Source organism: Schistocerca piceifrons, chromosome 8 (assembly GCF_021461385.2).
Source record: "Schistocerca piceifrons isolate TAMUIC-IGC-003096 chromosome 8, iqSchPice1.1, whole genome shotgun sequence".
NCBI lineage: Eukaryota > Metazoa > Arthropoda > Insecta > Orthoptera > Acrididae > Schistocerca > Schistocerca piceifrons.
The window spans coordinates 218,605,302-218,626,869 of NC_060145.1; the positions used below are offsets into that span (position 1 = coordinate 218,605,302).

Sequence of the window (21,568 nt, forward strand, 5' to 3'; positions counted from 1 at the left end):
TCGTAACCCATTCGACAGGCGTCGTTAGTGCCGATGTAAGTCACAACTTGCAGGCAACGGCACCCTGCACACTCAGTAGCAGCAGGCAAGCCTGCCTCCGCATCTCGGATGAAGTCCCCTGCTGCTGTTACTGAGTGCACATTGGCTTTCTGTCCAACCCTGAACATAAGGGGCTCCATAATGTGCATAATATTGGACCTCCTGATAACTAGTGGACCTCTACTCCCCCTGTGCCTGTTCAGACCCTTCTGAAAGAGCAGCCACCTTTCCACTCTGAGTATGAATGTTTGGGGCCAGGCAGCCCTCCGCTTTGAGCTACGCGAATGAATTACCACCCTTCACTCAACCTTCTGTGAGAGTGGATACAACATGTCAGGTACACTAGGATGTGCCTCCGAAGCAGAGCCCTGGTCAAAACAAGCAATAGCTGAGGTGTCCCATGTGATGCATCAGAATCCCTGACACCACTATACTCTGAGGCAGCAGCCTGAAAATGACTGACTGAAGCCAAAAGCACATTCAGCTCTTTGCGAACTGCAGCCAGCTGATTCTGCATCTGCACACATGATGCACACGTCCTAACCATCCTAACAAGACTAACTGAAGCAGATGCCAGTGTTAGATTCATAGGAAGAATCTTAAGGAAATGTAATTCATGAATGGAGGAAATGCTAACAAACTACTTGCTCATTAATCTAGAATGCCACCCCCAGTGGGCTTGCCACTCTTAGGTGGGTTCATGTTTGGCTACCACGGGGTCCCAGCCTATGCAGCTTCTTTTCCCTTCCATGTTGCATGTCTATCCTCTTGCTGTTCTTTTTCCCCTCCCTTGGGGAACATGTCTGGACTGTTTTTGGAAATGTATTCTGCATTTTTGTTAGTCAGTACCAGAATACTCTCCACTGTTTTTCATTCCTTTTTTTTTTTTCTCTCTCTCCATTCACGTAATCCTATCATTACTCTGCTTCGGCATTTGAGTTCTTCTTTTTCTCCTTCCTCCCTCTGTGCTCCTGAAGGCCATCCCACACATCTGATGCATAACAGGTGACAGGGTAATGTGTAATTCCCAGCCCTGGATTGACAGGAATGGTCTGCACGTACCCCCTGGTCCAAGCCAGGCCCAAGGAGGGGTGATTGCTTGAGCTGCTACGTTCCGAAATTCCTGATTGGTCCCTCTTGTCAGGTGTTCGGAATGTCGTGTAAACAATCACCTAAGGTGAGTGCGACACCTTCTGAAAGGGGCCACCAGGTGGATGGAGTGCGCCATCGGAGACGCTTATAGTCTTGGGGGATTTTCTCACAATCAGCCAATCATCTTCACAGTCAGCAGCTACAAAACGTAAACAACATAAGGCTAACAGTTCAAAGACCATCCCACCAGCTGCACCATGGTTCCTTGTGGTTTCACATACTGAAGACAGTCAGTTCTTTGCTACTGTCAATCTGTTTATTATTCAGAAAGATGGCGATTCAATTGCTGGCCATGTGAAATCCTGCTCTTGTTTACGCAGTGCCACTTTGCTTTTGGAGACTACTTCAGATTCTCAAGCACAGCAGCTACTTGCAGCTTCACTTCTGCATGGCTGACCTGTTCGTGTCGAGGGCCATTGAACGCTGAATTCCTCCTGTGGTGTTATTTACATTAGACTGCTCGATGGTCTGACTGAGGCAGAAATCCGTACCTCTGATCAGGATGTCATAGTAGTCCATCGGATGATGAAAAAAGCATATGCTCCTTATGCCCACATATACTATCTTTCTCACTTTTGATGGAGTGGTTTTTCCATCAAAGATCAAAGCAGGTTATGAAGTTATCACAGTCAGACTATATATTCTGAATCTGTTGCGCTGCCACCAGTGTCGTCATTCCGCAAATGTGTGACTTGTGGTAGGGATGCTCACGAGAGTGATAGAACGTTCGCCTGCTTCTTCAAGCTGCATCAACTGCAATGGCGATCATGCCGCCCCCTCCTGCGAGTGTCTTGTGTATCTCGATGGGTGAGCTGCCCAGGAGATCTGGGTGAAGGAAAAAGTGTCTTACTCGGTCGCTCGCAAGTTGTTGGCTAGTCAGAAATACTGCGGGATGATATATCCACACAGACATGTGACCTCAAATTTAGCACGGCGGTTGTGAAATTGCACAGCGTCGCAGTAGCGTCCCTGTCTCCTCCTCCACCTCTGCAACACACCACCAAAGTTTCACATTGCAGGACGAAGTCACCAGTTGCACAACCGGCAGGTCAGAAAGACAGAAGGTACTCCCACAAAGACTTCCTATGTCCTTCAGTCAACCAACATCTGAGTCTTACTCTGCCAACTGGAAAGGCTCAAAGAAGTCAAACAAAGGCAAAAGGTATTCTCCTCCGCCAGCTCGAAGATCCTCTTCGACAGTGTCACACCGTGATACCCTCACCTGGCCGACTTCTGTGTTGCCAGTGTGCACCAGACACCACCAACCATTTTTCTGCCCTGGACTCTGCAGGCTGGCAGAAAGAGAGTGCTCACACTTCGGTAGACCTCATGGAGCAGGATCCTCCTGCCTCTGTGACCTGTAGCAGCAAGTCTTTGAAGGCTGACACTCGGTAGTTGATGAGGTGATACACCTTCATTTTTTTTCCTCATTGTGGCTGTGGAACATTTGTAGTCTTCAATCCAACAAAGAGGATTTACGGCTGCTCTTAGAATCACAGGGTCCACTTGTTTTCTGCCTTCAGGAAACAAAATTGCATCATCATGACCGCTTTGAGCTCGTACATTTCTTCCTGGTCTGTGTTGACCTCCCCCCACCCACACCCCTACACCCCCCACCCCCACTCCCCTGAGAACGTGAGGGAGTCATTATGCTCATACAGGGCGATGTTCATAGTCAGTTGATCTCCCTGACTACCCACCTTCAAACTGTTGCAGTTCACCTTTTCCTTCTTCTCTTGACCTTTCCCTTTGTACCATTTACATCCTCTGTCATTCAGTGTCACCAGGCCAGACTACTTGCAGCTTGTTGGGCAGCTGCCTCACTCCTTCCTGCTGCTTGGTGACTTTAATGTGCATCGTGCCCTTTGGAGTTCTCCCAGAACCTGTCCTAGAGGTGCCCTCTTGGCTGACCTTCTCAATCAACTTAACCTTTTCTGCCTCAACACAGGAGCACCCATATTCCTTTCAGACTCCACATACACCTACCCTGTTTGGACCTGTTCTTCTGCACTGCCCAGCTTGCCCATTGTCTCGAGTGGTTCTTTCTCTCTGACACATACTTGAGCGACCATTTCCCGTATGCTATCCATTTGCTGACTCCTACCCCACCTACGTGCACACCCAAACGGCAGCTTACTAAGGCCGACTGGAGGCTTTACTCCACCCTGGTGACCTTCAATGAACAACATTTCCCCAGTGTGATGACTGGGTGGAATATCTTACAAATGTTATCCTTACTGCCGCTGAATGTTCAGTTTTTCACATTTCAACTTTATCATGCCATGTCCTGGTCTCTTGGTGGACTGAGGCTTACCATGATGCAATTCGCACACGGAGATGTGCTCTCCAAGTTTTTAACCTTCATCGTATGATGGCAAACTGCAGTCATTATAAATAGGTTGCATGCACAGTGACGTCACATTCTTCGGGATAGAAAAAAGGCTATCTGGATTTCATTCGCTAGTTTTTCTAACAGTTCCACTCCCTCTTCCATTGTGTGAGCCATCCTCTGACAGCTCTCTGGGACCAAGGTCCATTCCCCAATTTCCGCCCTGTAGTAGCACACAATGTCATTGTGGACCCAATTGCTATCTCCAATACCTTGAGCCGCCATTCTGCAGACATTTCAAGCTTCTCCCGCTGCCTTCCTCTGTCGGAAACGAACTGAGGTGGCTCTGGCAATACCCTTCTCTTCTCAGAATCGTGAGTGCTAACATGGTGCCTATACTACGAGGGAGCTAAATCGTGCTCTCACTTCATCCTGATCCTCCACCCTAGGGCCAGACGCTTTCACATTCAGATGTTACAGCACCTTTCTCTTGTGTTCAAACACTTTATGCTTCATATGTACCACGCATCTGGCCAGAGGGCAAGTTTTGCAGACTCTGGTGTGAAGCCACTGTCATACTCATACCTAAGCCCAGTAAGGACAAACACCTTCCTTCTAGCTACTGCCCCATTTCTCTAAACAACTGTGTTTGGAAGGTGGTGTAATGTTAAGATTCATGCCTGGCTGGTATGGTGGCTCGAGACTTGCCGTTTACTAACCACTGGACGATCATTTCCTTGAGAAATGTTTAAAACACAGAGTTTTCAAGGTATGTATGTGTTCTCCCTTGTTGGACACATTTATCCAGAAAATGGTGTGCCTCAGTTTCCTGTCCTGAGTGTCATCGTCTTTGCTGTCGCCATTGATCCTATAATGACCTGACTCCTGCCACACATCTCTGGCTCCATTTTCGTTGACGATTTAGCCGTCTATTGCAGTTCTCCGTGAACCTGTCTCATTGAACGGCGTCTTCAGCGATGTCTCAAGCGTCATTACTCGCGGAACATTGACAATGGCTTTCATTTTTCCACTGACAGAACCGTTTGCATGAATCTTGGATGGTGCAGTTGGTTTCTTCCTCTGTCTTTACATCTTGGACCTGTTGCTCTTCTGTTCATTGAAACTACAAAATTCGTGGGGCTGATGCTTAATAGGAAACTTTCTTGGTCCTTCAACGTCTTATCTGACAGCCCACTGTACAAGGTCCCCCAATATCCTACTTGTCCTCAGTGGTACTTCCTGGGGAACACTCCTCTGTTTGTACTGGTCCCTTGTCTGTTCGAAACTAGACTATGGGTGTTTCATTTATGAATTTGCAGGTCCGTCCCTCTTACATTGTCTCAATACTATTCACAATCATGGCACCCGTTTAGTGACTGGCGCATTTTACACTAGCACGGTTGAGAGTCTGTATGCAGAAGCTGCTGAACTACCGCTGTCCTACCACTGTGACTTTCTCCTCAGCAGATATGCATGCTGTTTGTTTGCCATGCGTGGCCACCTATCGTATGCCTCCTCCTTCAATGAATCCTTTGATCACCAGTTAGGGGTGTGTCCCTCTTCTGGTACCTCCTGGTGTTCGCTTTTGGCTCATGCTCCGGCAGGTTAACTTCATGCTACCTGCAACTTTCACTGTGCGTGTAAACCCTTCACCACCTTGGCTTCGTGCAGTGGCCCATGTTCGCCTTGGCCTTCATTCACTTCCCAAGGACACTACTCCAGCCTCGCTCAATTGCCATAAGTTTCACTACCTTTGCACGGAACTTCGCAATAATACCTTTGTGTACACTGATGGGTCTTGGACTGAGCGTGGTGTCGGGTGTGCCTTCGTCATTGGCACCAACTTCTTTTGGTATTGGCTTTCGGAACACTGCTTAATATTACAGCTGATCTCTTTGTCCTGTATCAGGCCATGCAGTACATCTGGCAACACAGGCTTTTCAATTGTGTTATCTGCTCCGACACTGTTAGTGCCCTTCAAAGCCTCTGTGTGCTGTGCACCATCCATCCCTTTGTGCAACGGCTCCAGGAAAGCTGTCACTTGCTCGCTCTTGATGAAGCCACTGTGATGTTTGTGGGTTCCTGATCACGTTGGTATAACGGGAAATGAGGCTGCTGATGCTGCTGCCAAGTGTGCGGTCCTGGTAGCTTGGCCCGCTGGCTCTTCCATTCCCCCAGATGATCTCTATGTTGTCGTCTGTCAGCAGGTGATGTCACTTTGGCATTGCCACGAGTTCTTCCTTCATGGGAACAAGCTCTGGGTTATTAAGCCTCTCCCAGCAGCTTGGACAAACTCCTCTCGGCTCTCTCGCTGTGAGGAGATTATTTTAGCTAGGTTGTGTATGGGGCACAGTCTTTTTAGCCATTGCCATTTAAGTGGTGCTCCCCCACCACCTTACTCATTGCACTCAACACTTGATGGTCTGCCATTTCCTGGCCGATTGCCCTTTTTTTTAACCACTTACGTTCTTGTTTGTGTTTGCCGTCTGAGCTATTGGCTGTGTTAGTGAATGACACCCGGGGTGTCAACCGTGTTTTAGTTTTTATCTGTTGTAGCAATATGGTGAACACATTTTATTTTTAGTTCATGACATCTGTATGTCTATGGCATATTTGATAGATCTTTTACCATGTCCTTGTTTTTTAACTGTCTTCTGATCCATCGACTGGGATTAATGTGTAATCATTTTTAACTCCTCTCTTGGTCTTTGTGTTCTACCGTTCTGATGCGGGCGTGAATGACCCTAGTTGTTTTTGTGCCCTAAAACAAAACAAAACAATACAAATAATCATTTGTAAGTTCGAAAAATTCTTATACAGCACATCACTTCAAAAAAGTGATATGGTCCACTACAATTGCCCTTATGATTTTTAAAATCATGTACATGACTGAACTCGAATAATTCTTCTGTGTGCCGGCCGGTGTGGCCGAGCGGTTCTAGGTGCTTCAGTCTGGAACCACGCGACCGCTACGGTCGCAGGTTCGAATCCTGCCTCGGGTATCGATGTGTGTGATGTCTGTAGGTTAGTTAGGTTTAAAGAGTTCTAAGTTCTAGGGGACTGATGACCTCAGATGTTAAGTCCCATAGTGCTCAGAGCCATTTGAACCAATTCTGCTGTTTAATAAATGTGCAGCCTTGTGTGTTCTAACATATGTCATGTGAATAATTGTGTATAATATTTGTTTCATTTTCAGAGGTGCAGCTGACTTTGATGATGTTGATGAAGAAGAGAATCTTGAGGAAATTGATCAGCAAGAGGTAACAGTTACATTGGAAGTAAAATCATGAATTTTTGGTATGGTAGATGGGAAAATTAGAGTAGCAGAATTCTATAGGTACTTTTAGCTTTTAAGTTATTGGTGTTAGACATGAAATCTAGGGTGTAACACGCTGTTTTTCCTGCTAGGGACTGAGAACAAAATTTCAGGAAATAAATCTCATTTATCATCATAACAAGTCTCATTACGAGATCTCAGTTGTAATAATGATTGATAATGATAGTTCCTCAGTTGCGCGCAAATGAGGGAAGGGATTTGTACTTTAATGTGGAATTCAAACCACGTGTTGTTTATGGTGAACCTTCACATCATTAAGAGGTGAATGGCTGGTTAAAGGCAGACTTGAAAGATCCATGGTCTGACAGAGATTCAATCACATTATTTGTTTCAAGGCCCACCATTTACAACTAAACCACAGGGCCCCACATCATAGCCGTAAAGCATAACTCTTTCATATGTCTGATTATATGGAGGCAGTTTAAGGATGGTTTTAATGAGCATGGCTCAAACCTCAAAGCTAATTAGGACAAAATAAGTAAATAAAGATATATTTTGTGAAATATTATCATCTACAGAAACATAATAAATATCTCTAAAAATGAATGATCATGAACTGTTCAAAAGCTTGAATTTGGGAAGAATAGTCATGTAATTGACAACAACCATACCAAAGAAACTGTTCTGGAATCTGCCAGAAGTGATTTAGGGAAACAAAATGGGACTTAGAGTGTCTCCCAAAATTTGATTAGGCAAAAATAGCCAAAGAATGAGCCAGGAAATATTGAAGAATGGAATTTATTGAAAACGGTAGTCAGTTGTGCTATCAAAGTACATGGCCAAAAAAGAGCAAAGTAAAGGGAAAAAATGAACTGTTGGAATGAAAGCATTAATTTTGTGAAGGATCAAAAATGTGGAAAAAGGAAAAAAGCTACAGAAAAAGAAAATCAAATAAACGGTCTTATGCCACAAGATGAACAAAAAATAGCCAGACTTGAGCAATAATTCAGACGTAAGAAACTCTGGTAAAAAGTTTCATGAGGGAAGAAAAAGTGAAAAGATTAGATATTCTCATCCAGAAACTTGAAATAAGCAATAATGATCGGTTAACGGCAAATGCGATAGAAGTTGCAGGAATCAGTGGTATATGGTGGTTGCGCCAAATATCTGGCTATGATATGTAGAGAAAATAGCATACATAGTGACTGGAAATGGGAAATTATAATACTAATATTCAAAGATGATTAGGGAGCTGTGTACCAACCACAGAGGCATCAACTTATTAGCACAGTACCTGAAGATCTTGAAAAAAATAATGGAAAAGAGGTTGAGAGTTATCCTAGAATCTGTTTGGAGAACTGTGGCATGGATTTAAGACCAGCAGAGAAACAGTTGACCTTATTTCTGTTCTGACTGGTAATAGAAAATGTCAACTGAATCTTCTGTCAGTTCGTGATAGAACAACAGTATAATAAACAATTAGATGGCTTAGCTATGTGTTCCTCTCTTAGTCCACTTTGGCTGAAACATTCAAGGATCATGTGGAACAACGTTTTCAGAAAAAAGAACCATTGAGTGCAAATACTAAATACTGGTTTAGATATGTAGATGATGCTGTGTGTGTGAACTGGCAGTACAAGACAGGTCAGCACATTTTTGCAGAACCTAAACAGCCAACATAAACATATTTAGTTCACAATGGAGATTGGAAACAAATCCATAAACTTCTTAGGTCTCTTCGTTGATATCAGTACACATACACGTTGTTTGAAAATGGCCCTACCACTGTCTGCAAGAAGTGGTGTATGTTACCATATGTAGGAGAGGTATCACAGATTGTAGCAAAAACACTGATATCCTGCAAGTGTAGGCTACTACATTAAGAACACCACAGCCCAGTGTATTTTCATTACCAAAGATAAGGTCCAGTTACTAGCTAACAGGGGTAAACAAAATTATCTATTCTGATTGTGACAGGTTTTATGTTGATCAGTCAGGCAGAGACATTGCAAGTTGGTTGGCTGAACATGAAAACAGCTGGAGGTTGCAGAACTCTGATTTTTTGCTGAGCATGTGCTAAGTGAGAGTCACAACTACCAGCCAGAGTCCCATGTCCTTCACTTGGCAAACAAAGACCAAAAACTCAGCCTGCTGGAAGCTCTGTAAACTAACAAACATTGAGCTCACAGTCCAGATCTAATCTTAAATTGCCAGACACAGCTTAACTCTTCCCTTTTCCTAAACTTCACATAATTCTCTCTGTTTTTCATTACTTACACACTGTCTGTTCCTACATATTCCCCCATTTTCCTATATTCATTGAGTTCCTTTATTTCATTGCAATTATCTGTATAATCCATATAGACTGTAGTTACAGTTGTTAAGTCCTTCTTTTAACTGGTACTTTTATTACTTTGCATGTTTAATACAACTTGTAGTTGTACAATACTGTTTTTATTCTACTTAGTGCTAATGTTTCTTCTTATTTGCTTCTTTTGTATTTGCATTTATTTAACTTTTTATTTTTTGAAATGCAGTACCATCACACTCTCAAAGATGGCATTTTTTGTATGTTCTCTAATACTCCTCAGTTTTCCTGCATTTATTCATTTCTGTTTATCTTATTGATATTGCTTAAATTGCTTGTATATTCTGTAGTTACATTGACAAGTCTTTCTTCTTTTAATTGATTTGTCTATCACTCTCCATCTTTTATGCCTCCTAAAATAACCTTGTCAAGTATTAATTTTGTTTTATTTTATTGGTTTTGTTTATTAATGTAAATGGTTAATGTAGGCATGCTGTTCCAGTTTTGTGTTCAAGTTTTTTCATGCTTACTCCATTTATATTTATTTAGTGTTCAGCTTTTTACTTTTTTCATTGCATCACCACCACACTGCCAGAGATGTTATTTACTGTATGTTTCCGCTTCAATCTAGATGTGTAACTTCCCTTCCAATATTGTTTACAAACATTGTAACTTCTTTGGCAACAATTTCCAGTAAATGTCTGAAGGTGGCCTTCTAAGCTGAAAACTGGTTAGCACAATAAAAGTAACACTGTAGAACAACAGCAAACTAGCACTTTTCATTTATTAATAGAAAAATGTTTGGAGAAAGGAAAAGATCCAATAAAAGTGTTCCAAGAATTGGGGAAGGTGTGCAGACTTATAAAATATTGTACTTCATGGAAAAAATGAAATGTCCCCAACTCACTAATTACAAAAATTCAGATGCCGCATGATATTGTGATGGCAGTGTACAAATAAAAAATGGAAAGTCGAAATGGTTTAGAACAGAGAGATGTGCAACTGGATTGTTTCCTTTCCTCATTAATTGTAATCACATTAAGGACTACTGCAATGAAGGACATCAAGGAAATTAAAAAAGACCTAAATGTTCTTGTATTTGCAGATATCACCATTTGTGGTAAAACCAACATGGAGGAATAGAGGAAATTGTATCTGTGTAACACAAAATTCAAAGAGTGTTGGTTAAGTGTATGCAAAAAGTGGCAATGTGAATGAGTAGAGCACTCATTCCATGGATTCTAGAATATGAATAATTGTGCTTATCTGGCAAGTGATGGAGTGCAAATCGTGAGGTTCTGAAATTGGTGGCCCAATGATTCAATTTAATACCAAGACTAGTGTGGGATAAAGATTTTCCCATAAGGGCTAAACAGGCCATGTTCAAAACTTTTCTTCTGCCCATTATGTCTTAGTCTGAAGAGTTGAGTTATAACCAGAATACAGGTAAGTTGCTAGCAAGCTTGTGAAATGAAATTCCTGTGTCTGCTTTACAAAAGACAAGGAGAGGTAGGATCAGAAATGTTTACATAAGGAGAAACCTGCAAGTGGTAGTGCCCATGCAGGAAAGGCTAACCCAATTTTCTGGAGGTACCAGAAAAGAAATATGCCAGAACAAAGAGGTTGTTGGATGCCCAACAAAGAGATTGTAGGACCAAATCAAAGACGACATTGAAACAAAAGAGACATGGGATGCAGTGGTGAGGGAGGAAATCTGCCAAGACAGAAACAGGCGGAGGCAAATGATTTGAAATAGCTCTACCCAGCTAGCAATACGGACTCGATGACGACGGTGAGTATAAAAAGAATATATATGGGCCCTGTTGCCTGACAAAAAAAATCGAAGCTCCCAGGAGGAAAGCAGGAAACAGAATGAAACTTCACAGGTGGAGAAGGTTTTTATGTTATTTCAGTGATTTACAAAATTTAACAGTATGAGTCCATTTATCAGTATGATGTTGCACCCCACCCAGCATGCATGCACCAATTTGGTTGTATCTTCTTCTGAGGCAAAATGGCCCACAACTTAACTGGTCTTTGACATTTTAGATACTAGCACTGGAACAGAGTAGCCATCTGAGCTGGTCCTAATGTTCTGTCAGGGACAGATATGAGCATCTTGAGCTCTTCTAGCTAAACACATGCATTTGAACGCATTTTAACCGTATTATGCTTACCCTGGGTCCAATGGACCCAAAGAGAGTTTTAATTACCATATGAAGAACTTAAAACAGCCCCACTCATCAGGTATACTGTCATGCAATATTCAGTAACACATTAAAGCTATCAGAAATCTTTGTCGTTAGTTTTAAGTGACACGTATACTTTCTTCTTTATACCACATTTTAAACTGTGTTCGATGGATCCCTTGGTTTATGTTGTATTGTTATTAAATTAGAAAGCTTTGCAATCAATTATATTTTATTGGAATTCAGGGAATATGCTGTTGGCACACTTATGCATTATTGTGATAGCAGAAAATACTTTGTTACACCTTGAAACTCTGTTCTGCTGTCAGATAGCATTTCCTGTGTTAAGTAAGAGAGTGAAATATTGCAGTATATCGTTCTTTTTCTTATAGAATGTCAATATCTACTTCTAAAAAGGGTACAGGAAAGAAGATAACAGATGTTTTTCAAGCCAAATTTTGAATCAGTTGTTACTCAATGGGTAGCTGACAAAGTAGTAGTAGTAGTAGTAGTAGTAGTAGTGGTAGCAGTGGTGGTGGTGGTATTAATGTCTCTGTACAAATAAGCAGTGAAACTAATAACATTCATATTCCTCCAAATAGTATGCTTTGATGTAAAAGGCCTGCAGTGCAAAATGAAATACATGCACACAATTAATACTACTACCAGCAGGTGGCATAATCACCTGCACCACCAAAGATGCTTGGGATTTATTTATTGCGCTACCCACTGGAGATGACATCATGAAATGTACAAACCTAGAGGCATGAAATGTTTCTGTACCGAGAAAAAGAAACTGGCATGATATAACTAGAGATGAAATGTTTGCCTTCTGGGGAATTTTGCTACAGATTGTAACAGATAAAGGCTGGGATGTTCCAATCCAGGAACTATTTCTGGGACAAGTTTCCACTCCATAACATAGATCTCTAATGTCTGTGAGTCAGCTTAAAAAAATACCAGATTCAATAGATTTGATGACAAAAGGACAAGAGAGGCCAGGTTACAAAATGATAATCTTGCTGCTGTATCTTATGTATGGAAAATATTTATAGGACAGTCCAGGAAAGTAATGGTACCAAAAATTAATGTTACAGTGGAGGAACAACTAATTCCATTTAGGGCCATTGTGGATTTGTGCAATATATGCCGAATAAACTTAGAAAGTCTGGAATGAAAAATACTTGGGATGTACGAAGCTGAAACTGGACACGTCATCGATGTGATTGCAAATACAGTAAGAAAACCAGCTGAGCCATCCCTTGCAGGCAATATTGCTGGTATACCCAGTAATGTTACTGTAGATAATTATTTCCCAAGTGCACTATTTATAGAACATATCTTGAGTAAAACCATAACTCTTGTGGAAATTAAGAGCATGAATAAAAGAAATTCTGTGGTTAGTTTTTCACCAAAGAAAAACAAGTGTGTAATCCTGCTATGTACTATGCATCACAATGATTCTAGATGAACAACATCCAAAACAGAAGCCCGAGATTGTAAAATTTCATAACCAGATGAAGGGTTCATAATGTTGTTTATTCTAAGAAAACTATTCAGGATTAAAAATGAACTCTCTTTAACTTAATAAAACTATTAAAAAAGATCTCAGCTGTCTTAATAAACCTTAAAACAAAATATTAATGCATGATAATATCCAAAAAATACTTGTTTTTGTTTAAAATCTCGTATTACACATAATGGGTCCAATAGACCTGGGGGTATGTAAATGTACAAAAGATATAGGTCATGCATAGAAGGGTTAATGCTGCCAACAGTACCTACACTCTTGCAGATCACACATTATGCATCCCAAGCCTTTCAGTGGAACATTCATGGAGACTTCTGCGACAAAAATTGCATTCCAGTTATTCTACGCTTACCTGACCAAAGCGAAAACTAATTTGTATCTTAGACTAGTCTGCTAACAAGTCTTTACTTAACATTGACATGGAGGAAGCAATCATTGTGGTGTAAGATGCTACTGCTGCTGCTACCATAATATGATGCATCTCTTTGGGCCTACCCTAATGGAAACATAAATAGCGGAGGCCATTGGAGAACATAGATGAGTGCTCAAAGGCCATAAACACGATTTATTCAAACAACTATGTGTGAAAGCACAGTTCTTAACTAAAAAGCATAGTCTACAGCCTAGTTTGACCCATTTAGTTTTTATCCAGATTTTATTTTTATAGGTCCTGCTATCCTCTTCATTTTAATTATGGACTACTGCTTTTAACCTGCTATTTGTTTGCCACTTGACAGAATGATGGGAAGTGTCTCTATGGCAGTTACTCTCCGACAATGACGTGTTAGAAAGAATCTTTGTGAGTACTGTTCAAGCACAGATCTATAATACTACTTTTCAGTGTCCCTCTATTCCTTCCCCCATTGTTAAGGATTCTTTATAAAAGAATTTTTCCTTATGATTTGTACAGATCACTTGAGGTTATGTCTTTAAGTGATGCAAAACTGCTTGTGACTTTCTGCTTAAAGTATTCTACAGCCAGTGTGGATTATTTCTTCCAAAATGTGGAAATTTGACCATGGTTGCTAGCAATTTAAAATAACATGGTTTATCACTAGTGTTTATTTTCAGTTTTTTATTTTCTACCTTAGCAATGACTTTATCACTTAATTGAGTACATTAGATAGCGCTAATGCAGTGAGCTAGATAGTGCTAATACATTGAGTAGAACTACAAAGCTTTCACATAAAAGCAGTTAATTAAATTTTGTTGTTCATAAATTTATATGCATTTAGGTTTTAAAATATGTAATGCATGCAGAACTGTGGTTTGTGATACAGTCACACATGGAGCTATGCAGGTTAAAATCAGTTAAACCTGGAAGTTAATGGGACTTTTATTATCAGTTTCATAATAGACAAAAAAAAGTTGGCACACCTATATTGCACCAGACGTTGAAATAACTTTATCGGCTTGTCTGTGCAGTCGAAGATATTGCTCTTGGGGCAACATTTTATATCGGCCCTAGATTGGATGAACAGGTCTTGAGCCAGATGCTACACTGCATGTAGATCAGCTCAAGTTGGAAGTAATGAAATGAATCAGCAGTCAAAACCAAGAACAGTGTGACAAATAGCCTAAATTAATCTTCAGTCAAGCATTGTTTTAGAATCTCTGTGCAAGGTCTTAATGAAATATTTCTAATACTGAAACATTGTCACTTATACTTGGTTCACAAATGATCACCTTGAGTTTCGGAAAATGTTCCATGTCATGAATTTGATAGTTTTCCGTCGTATTTATTTTTGTTTGATAGCATCAGTTTTGTTCCCCATGTGTTACCAAGTGATTCTCCCATGCATTAAGAAACGTAATGAATTCAGATAATTTGTGATGTCAGCCATAAAAGATTTTGTCACTACTCTACTTAGCTTTAATTCAGTTTTTCCCTAATGGCTGCCTTCAGTTTAGCCACCATTCAGTCTTGTTTGTCAGAAGTTAAGTGCATCATATCTTTGTGGCTGGTTTTGTAATGACATTTCAGTGAGTATTTTTCCAACTCATAATAGTGTGATGGCATGTTAAGCACTTTGTATGGCCTTCAAATTTTATCAAAAATAAGCAATTCCCATTCCACATTGAATAATGTGGCTCCTCGACATTCTTTTTGACAAGTGCGTAGACACCCTAGTATTGCTAATGCAGAATGTAAATCCAATTTAACACAAGTAGTATTTCTAGCAAAGTGCTTGGTTGGTCTCAAGATGACGGTCTTGCTCTAGCGGTGTCCAGCTGAAGCCTTCCTTCCCTTACCCTCAGCTGCACTAACCGCTGCACTTGTAGCACAAAGCAGGAGTGCGCTTGAAGTGTTCGCGCCTGTGGAGCACTGTTTGTGAAGCGTCTAACTTGCAAGGTAATGGTCCAATAAGACATGTCGAAACCTGCACTGAAATTATTTACACAGGTAGAAGACAATGAAAAAATGCACTGCCAAAATTTTAGCTGCTAAAGAGGCACTGCAAGTATTTTGTAAAAAATGTTGAAGTTACACTTTTTTACCGTGCGAAGAACAGCTTTTAACAGCGGTTTGTACAGCCCTGTGTGCCTAGTGTGCGACTCAGCGAATCACTCACGCAGCGCCATGTAGCGGAATTATCTCGAGTTCGCAGACACCAATTTTAAGCACCTAAAGTCTGGTTTACAATGGAGTGAATGGAAGCAAACACTTGCGAGTCAGCATTTGCAGAAAATTCACTACCATTCGCTTGTATATGGGTAGAATCATTTATACTAGAGGGAATGGAAGAGAATGCGAGGTAGCGAACATTGCGTATGAACGCTGTGTTATCAGTTTTTAGTTTTTGGAGCTAATATTCAGCATACAGGATACAACTCTATGAACCACAATGTGAAACTTTGCTATTCAGTGAGGATTATTTTGCATGGGGAGTGCACTGTTCTTGACAGTATGCAAAATGGCACGGGAAAGGAAGTGTGACATGCATGGGGATCGTGCACTCTACACGGAATTGCATCTCCATCTCTCCGTAGCACTGATTCAGAATTTTCCTTGTATGTTGGTTGCCATTTTTCCCTGGCTTCTCATTACCATTGAGGGGAAATTTATAAACAGAAGACTAATTACCGATGTCGAGCCTCATCTCAAAAGGTGACACAGCTAGTGTTTCCACTATGCGTGTAAGCTCTAATGGTCATATCCTTTTTTTCCTAAAACAAAAATGGTCTAGTGGCAAAGCACGTGCTTCGTGACGCAGAGTGTGTGGGATCAAATCCCATTCAGACCACAACTTTTTTCACTAAGATTTTTAACCGAGCACTCACTTCTCACAGATGTAGTGGCCACAAAAGGCATGTAGTTCAGTTTCCACATTAACTGCAGGTCTACATTTTCCGATTAGGTATCTGGGGAAGGTTAGGGACACGTAAGTAGCTGCAGTGGCATCCAGTTGAAAGACCCGGAAGAGGCCTATCGGGTACACCAGACATAATTCTGTTTGGTTCATGCTTGTTAGCTTGTTAGCTCTGGTGAAAACTTGGCTTAAACCATACAAACATTTTTTTGAATAACTTCATATCGACAGTTCAATTCTTGCACGTGTAATTCTGAGAAAAGAGGCTAGTAGAGAAAATAGTCATGCAGGGTGTCTACACCCCGGGAAATCTGGGGAAAACCTGGGAATTTTTTCATCTGGGAGAAAAACTGGAAAAACCCAGGAATTTTTTAGAATACCAGGAATTTTTCAGTGTTCTAGTTTTCAGTTAACTGTTTGTAATTTTGGCTGATAAGAACTGATACTCTAATGTTTGTCAACAGCAAAATGGGCCAAAGGCTTTAGGACGAAGACTGTGCAATACTTCATAACAACAAACTGCTTAAGATGAGCATGACGTCACAATTGTTTGCATTGGGCTCGTTTGAGCACTTACCAGAGGGCTCAGCCGTATGTGTAGTTGGGTCGCGTACAAGCAGTTCCTTCTCCAGCTTCTGGCTACTTCAAGTGTGGCTGTTAGTGATTTTGCTCTTTCCTCTTTGTTTCAAGCTCTTGCGTCAAATGAAAACAGAACGGATTTCTGTGGCTGGGAGCTATCAAGTGAATTAAAACACATTCACATAATTATGGAAGGCTAAAATTGTTATTAGTTTGTTTTCTGATTTTATTTTATTTCCACAGTTTTGACTGTCAAGCATTAAGCACCTTGCAGAACAGTGAAGCTATTTTTGTTGGTTTGCTAGAGAAATTTGGCTTTTATTAATCTTTTCCGCAGAGGGAGTCCATTTATTTGTAATGAAGTGTTTCAGTCCAAAACTGTTAGCTAGTTTCAGTTGTTCGTTGAATTTCAATTGCACTTTTTCATCTTCGGGCATGTATGGTATTAAGCCATAATAAAGACCTAACATGAGATAATACAATAATGGTACTCCAAGAAAATTTACGTCCCGAAAACCACACAGTCAAGCTTAATATCAGTTTGGGGCCTACTTCATTGTGTATCTGGACATACAAATGTGCACTTTAAGCCGAGTTAAGCATTTTTGTATCGTTTACCAAATTCCGATGCTCTTGTAGTAGCCTCTGATGTCCTGTTTCTTTTATGACGTAATGTAAGTTCGTACGAACATACTGGCTTGCTATGTCATTGTAGGTGCACACGCACAGTAATGCCTGTTTTCTGACACTGTTTGGCAACTCCTGGAATGAACCTGTTTCTAACAGATCACAGGAAAATAAATGTTTCAAAGTAAATTTCCTTTTATGCCGGATTAATTATGTTACATGTGAGAATGTTGGATGAATTTCTTAAGTCTCAGAGCATTTGATTCTCATTTAAAACTTAATACTTTGAGGACCAGCTGCTCAGAAGAATATTGAGCCAAGAAGACCAGACATTTATTCATTATTTAAAATTTTGTTGGCACATTTGTGTGATGTATCTTAAAAGTGTGACACACGAAAAAAAATGACCAATATTATGTGTATACTATATGTACACCATCTATATTAGTTCACACCATAAACGTTTCCAATTTGTGTTTGGGCTACTTAACAGTTATGTTGACTACATCATGTGGCCTAAGCTCTGAATATCTGCTGTCATCAGTTGGCGAGATCACGTGACATGAGCTATGATTGGCCTACAACGGCATGTCACAATCTCGATTTCAATGCTTTGGAAACAAATGTGCTGTGGTTGGTGGAATTCGAATTTATACTTTCGTAATACGAATATATGAAGAAAATATGCAGTCTCTCTCTCTCTCTCTCTCTCTCTCTCTAAAGTGCTGGGAAGCTCTACCCCAGTGTATAAAACTTTAACCATTCACAGGATTGATAAGTTTTACAGTCCGGAGGGAAAATATACTATCACTTAACATGGAAAAAGTGTATTTTTAACTGGGAAATCCGCGAAAAATCTGTTTCCCCCCCCCCCCCCCCCCTCTTCCACGTATACACCCTGTCACGGCAGTGTTTGATGGCACAGAATATTTCCATCAATGAGGACTTGTAATTTGTTGCAATGAATGTGTCTTGCAGTACTACATTTTATAACACTTCATGTAGGCCATTCCTTATAATAATGTTTGAATGTTATACATTTGACAATCAGTGAAACAGTTGTTTGTTTATTCACTGTAGTCGTCACAAAAATGCGAAGTGTCTATTGAATGACAAAACAAACATTTTTCTTACACCAGGTACACTGGACAAGGGAAGGAAAAATGATGCAGTCAGGTACGCATATTGCGTTGCGTACCAGGCATACTTCATCAAATTCGTAAAACATGGCGAAGAAAACTGCACAAATGACTGGATCTTAAGAATACTGTTCCACTGATAAGCTTGAAATGAGAGAGGGGTATCGGAAATTATGTTGTCTGATAATTTTCTGAAAAATGCTTTCCACTGCCGAAAAAATTCTTTATCAAGGAGTTGAATCGCATTAGTAGGTCCAGGCGGAATCCACATGACATCTACAAATTTTTGGTTGTCCTCCACAAAAACTGAGGCGTTATGTCCAGACCATGAATCCAACAAAAGCAATGAATTAGTTTCTGGAGCTGTTTGGAATACATTTTGAATGAAATGTTGAAAATTATTATTTCCTATTTTTCCAGATTTTGATACATTGAATACAAGATTTTTGCAACTAAACAGTCCATTTTTTATTTTTGGTCCTAGTTTGCCTTGCGGTTCTTGAAGACAGATATACAGCTGCGAAAACAATAAACCACTCATACTTATCGCTTGCATTATCATATGTGAATGTGTCATTGTATCATTGATTGGGCAGCCAACTCCATCTTTTTTTCACCCTGAAATTATAAAGTGTGGTGTGCACGCAGTTCTTTCACGAAACCTGACACATCAGTGTCATAAACATCAGTTGCGGGGATAACAGCAAATTTCATCTTTATGTCAGCTATGAATTTTTCTACTTTCTACAGCCTTGTGTATCACTGGCGGCTGCTCCATACGTTTACAATTTCTGGAACCTGCGTAACCAGGTGGACGAAGCCTGGAAATTATCAATGTTTATTTCAGAAGCAATTCGGAGGGCGCAGTCTTGTAGATCTCTATTGGTAATGGTGCATAGCCTCTAATGACTTTTTTCATTCAGATGGTTTCAGGTTTCCATTTGGTGCATGTTTCTTGCTTCATGTAATTCATTCTTTTATTTGTACAGCTCACACTCCGATTTTATGGAATGAAAATGCCTTTGCATACTGCGTAACTTGAATGTTTTCTCTCCTTCATTTAACCAATATTTCACTGCCTTTTCTTTGTCATTGAAAGCTGTTTCAGTAAGTGTTTCTTTTTTAATAAAAATAAATAAATAAAAAATAAAAAAAAGGGCTTGGAAGGTTTTCTCCTTCAGAACTGTTACTGGCACAACTGACATCACCCGAACCACAATTCATGGAATTATCACAGTTATTTCCTATTTTTTTTATAACATATCCACAATTTCAAACAAAAATGTCTATCATTCGAATGAATGTCAAGGAAATCAACTACAAATTACACATATATACATCCTCAGGAGAAGTAAGTGATTTTGACTGGAAACCACATTATTCATATTTCATCATTGCTAAATTGAGAATGTTAATTGGATTCCACATTACTGTGAAATGGGAAGGAGGAAAAAAAAGTACTACTACTAGCAGACAGGCCTTACGAAAGCACAATAAATATTAATTCAGCTTTATCTGTATTGTTAGTACTTACCAATATTGCAAAAAGCAACTGATAATTTGTAATAGATGTTATGTGAGTGGCTAATTCAAGTGAATACTAACTGTGTACTGTAGTGTCAGAGGAACTATCAGTGAAAGGTAACCTGAAATGTCCTTTACAAATTATGACCGGGTTGTGTCGTGTTTCCTATTTAGAAATGTACTGCCGACCTTGGCTGCGTGTGGCATGCTACAAATTTGGCAATTTTTAGCTATTGTTTTTGAATACTTGCAGTGCCTCTTAGCAGCTAAAATTTTGATAGTGCATTTCTTTCATTGTCTTCTTCCTCTGTAAAAAAATTTCAGGGTAGGTTTCGACAGGTCTTATTGGACCATTCCCTTGTTAGATCAGCTGATAACAGGTAGTTGAACACTTTCACATTTTAGGTGTACTATTTGACAACAGACTGTCATGGTTACCATGCAAGGTGAACTGCCTGAAGAAATGTAATGCTCCCTGTTTCTGTGGCAATACCTCCAGGGCAGTAGCGCAACAAGTCTTACTAAGATTTTACAACACCTTAATTTTATCTTGTCTAGAATATGGATGTGTCTCCCATGGTTCAGCAACACCATCCTTACACCATATTGCAGTAAGATTAGCATGTAAAGCCTTTCGTACAAGTCCAGATGACAATCTTCTTGCAGAAGCGGGGATCTCAATGTTGCGAGTCTGATGCCAGCAACTGCTGGTCAGTTATGCATTCATGATCAGCCAGAAGTCCAAATACACTGGTTACCACATTCTGTTACAATAACAAGTATTCAGCTGCTTAGAAATGATCTCCGAACAGGCAGATTCTCTGAGGTGTAACTTGAGGCCCTACTTAGTGACCACAAATTCCCTTCATTTGTTTAAGGAAAACCAAATCTGTGGCTCCCTCATGAGTGTCCGCTGCCTGGTAGTATGGAGGGACCCTCTCTGTGGTCATATCAAAACTCATACAGTGTAAAACTTCCTTTTGTGCACTTGTTCTGTGAGTGAATTGCAAGCAACAGAACAAGAAAATTCGTGGAACCTATTGGTACAGTACCATCTACACGAAGCTGGAATATCCATAATTTTCATTTGAACATTGAACCCTGTGAACATGCTAAACAATAACTGACTAGGAAGACAAACACAATGGCTGTATTAGACCTAGGAACCTCAAGCTTTGACCTAAGGACACACGTATGACACTGTATTATGAAGGCTTAGGAAAGGAATAGCAAAGTACCACACAGTCCAACAAATTGTGAGAAATGAAAGAAACTACTAAGGAGTGGCCAACGTCACTCACAAGCCTCTTAAAAGAAAGCCATCGCCTTTTGTCACTTGCACATCAGCCACAACAACTTACACAGAATCCATCCTGCAACAAGCTTATTCTTAAAGAGTGTATGTGTTTGTGCGTTCGAAGCAGCCACTTGGACAAAAGTGCAACGTTAACTGAAGTTGAATGTGTTGGTCCCTCAGATACTAGCCAATAATAAAACATCTGGGAGCCATGTTTTACATTTTTTGCAAGAAAGTGGACATGTTTAACAAAATTTAATGGTTTC

General features: G+C 40.3%; 1 protein-coding gene across 1 annotated transcript in view; it reads left to right on the forward strand.

The window, feature by feature from the left end:
* The window catches only part of LOC124711865 (DNA-directed RNA polymerases I, II, and III subunit RPABC2), a 61,713-nt gene that overhangs the window by 8,331 nt on the left and 31,814 nt on the right, over positions 1 to 21,568 (forward strand). Inside the window, exon 2 of the mRNA XM_047242102.1 lies at positions 6,717 to 6,780. Coding sequence (XP_047098058.1) covers positions 6,717 to 6,780 — 64 coding nt within the window. The remainder of the gene's footprint in view (positions 1 to 6,716; positions 6,781 to 21,568) is intronic.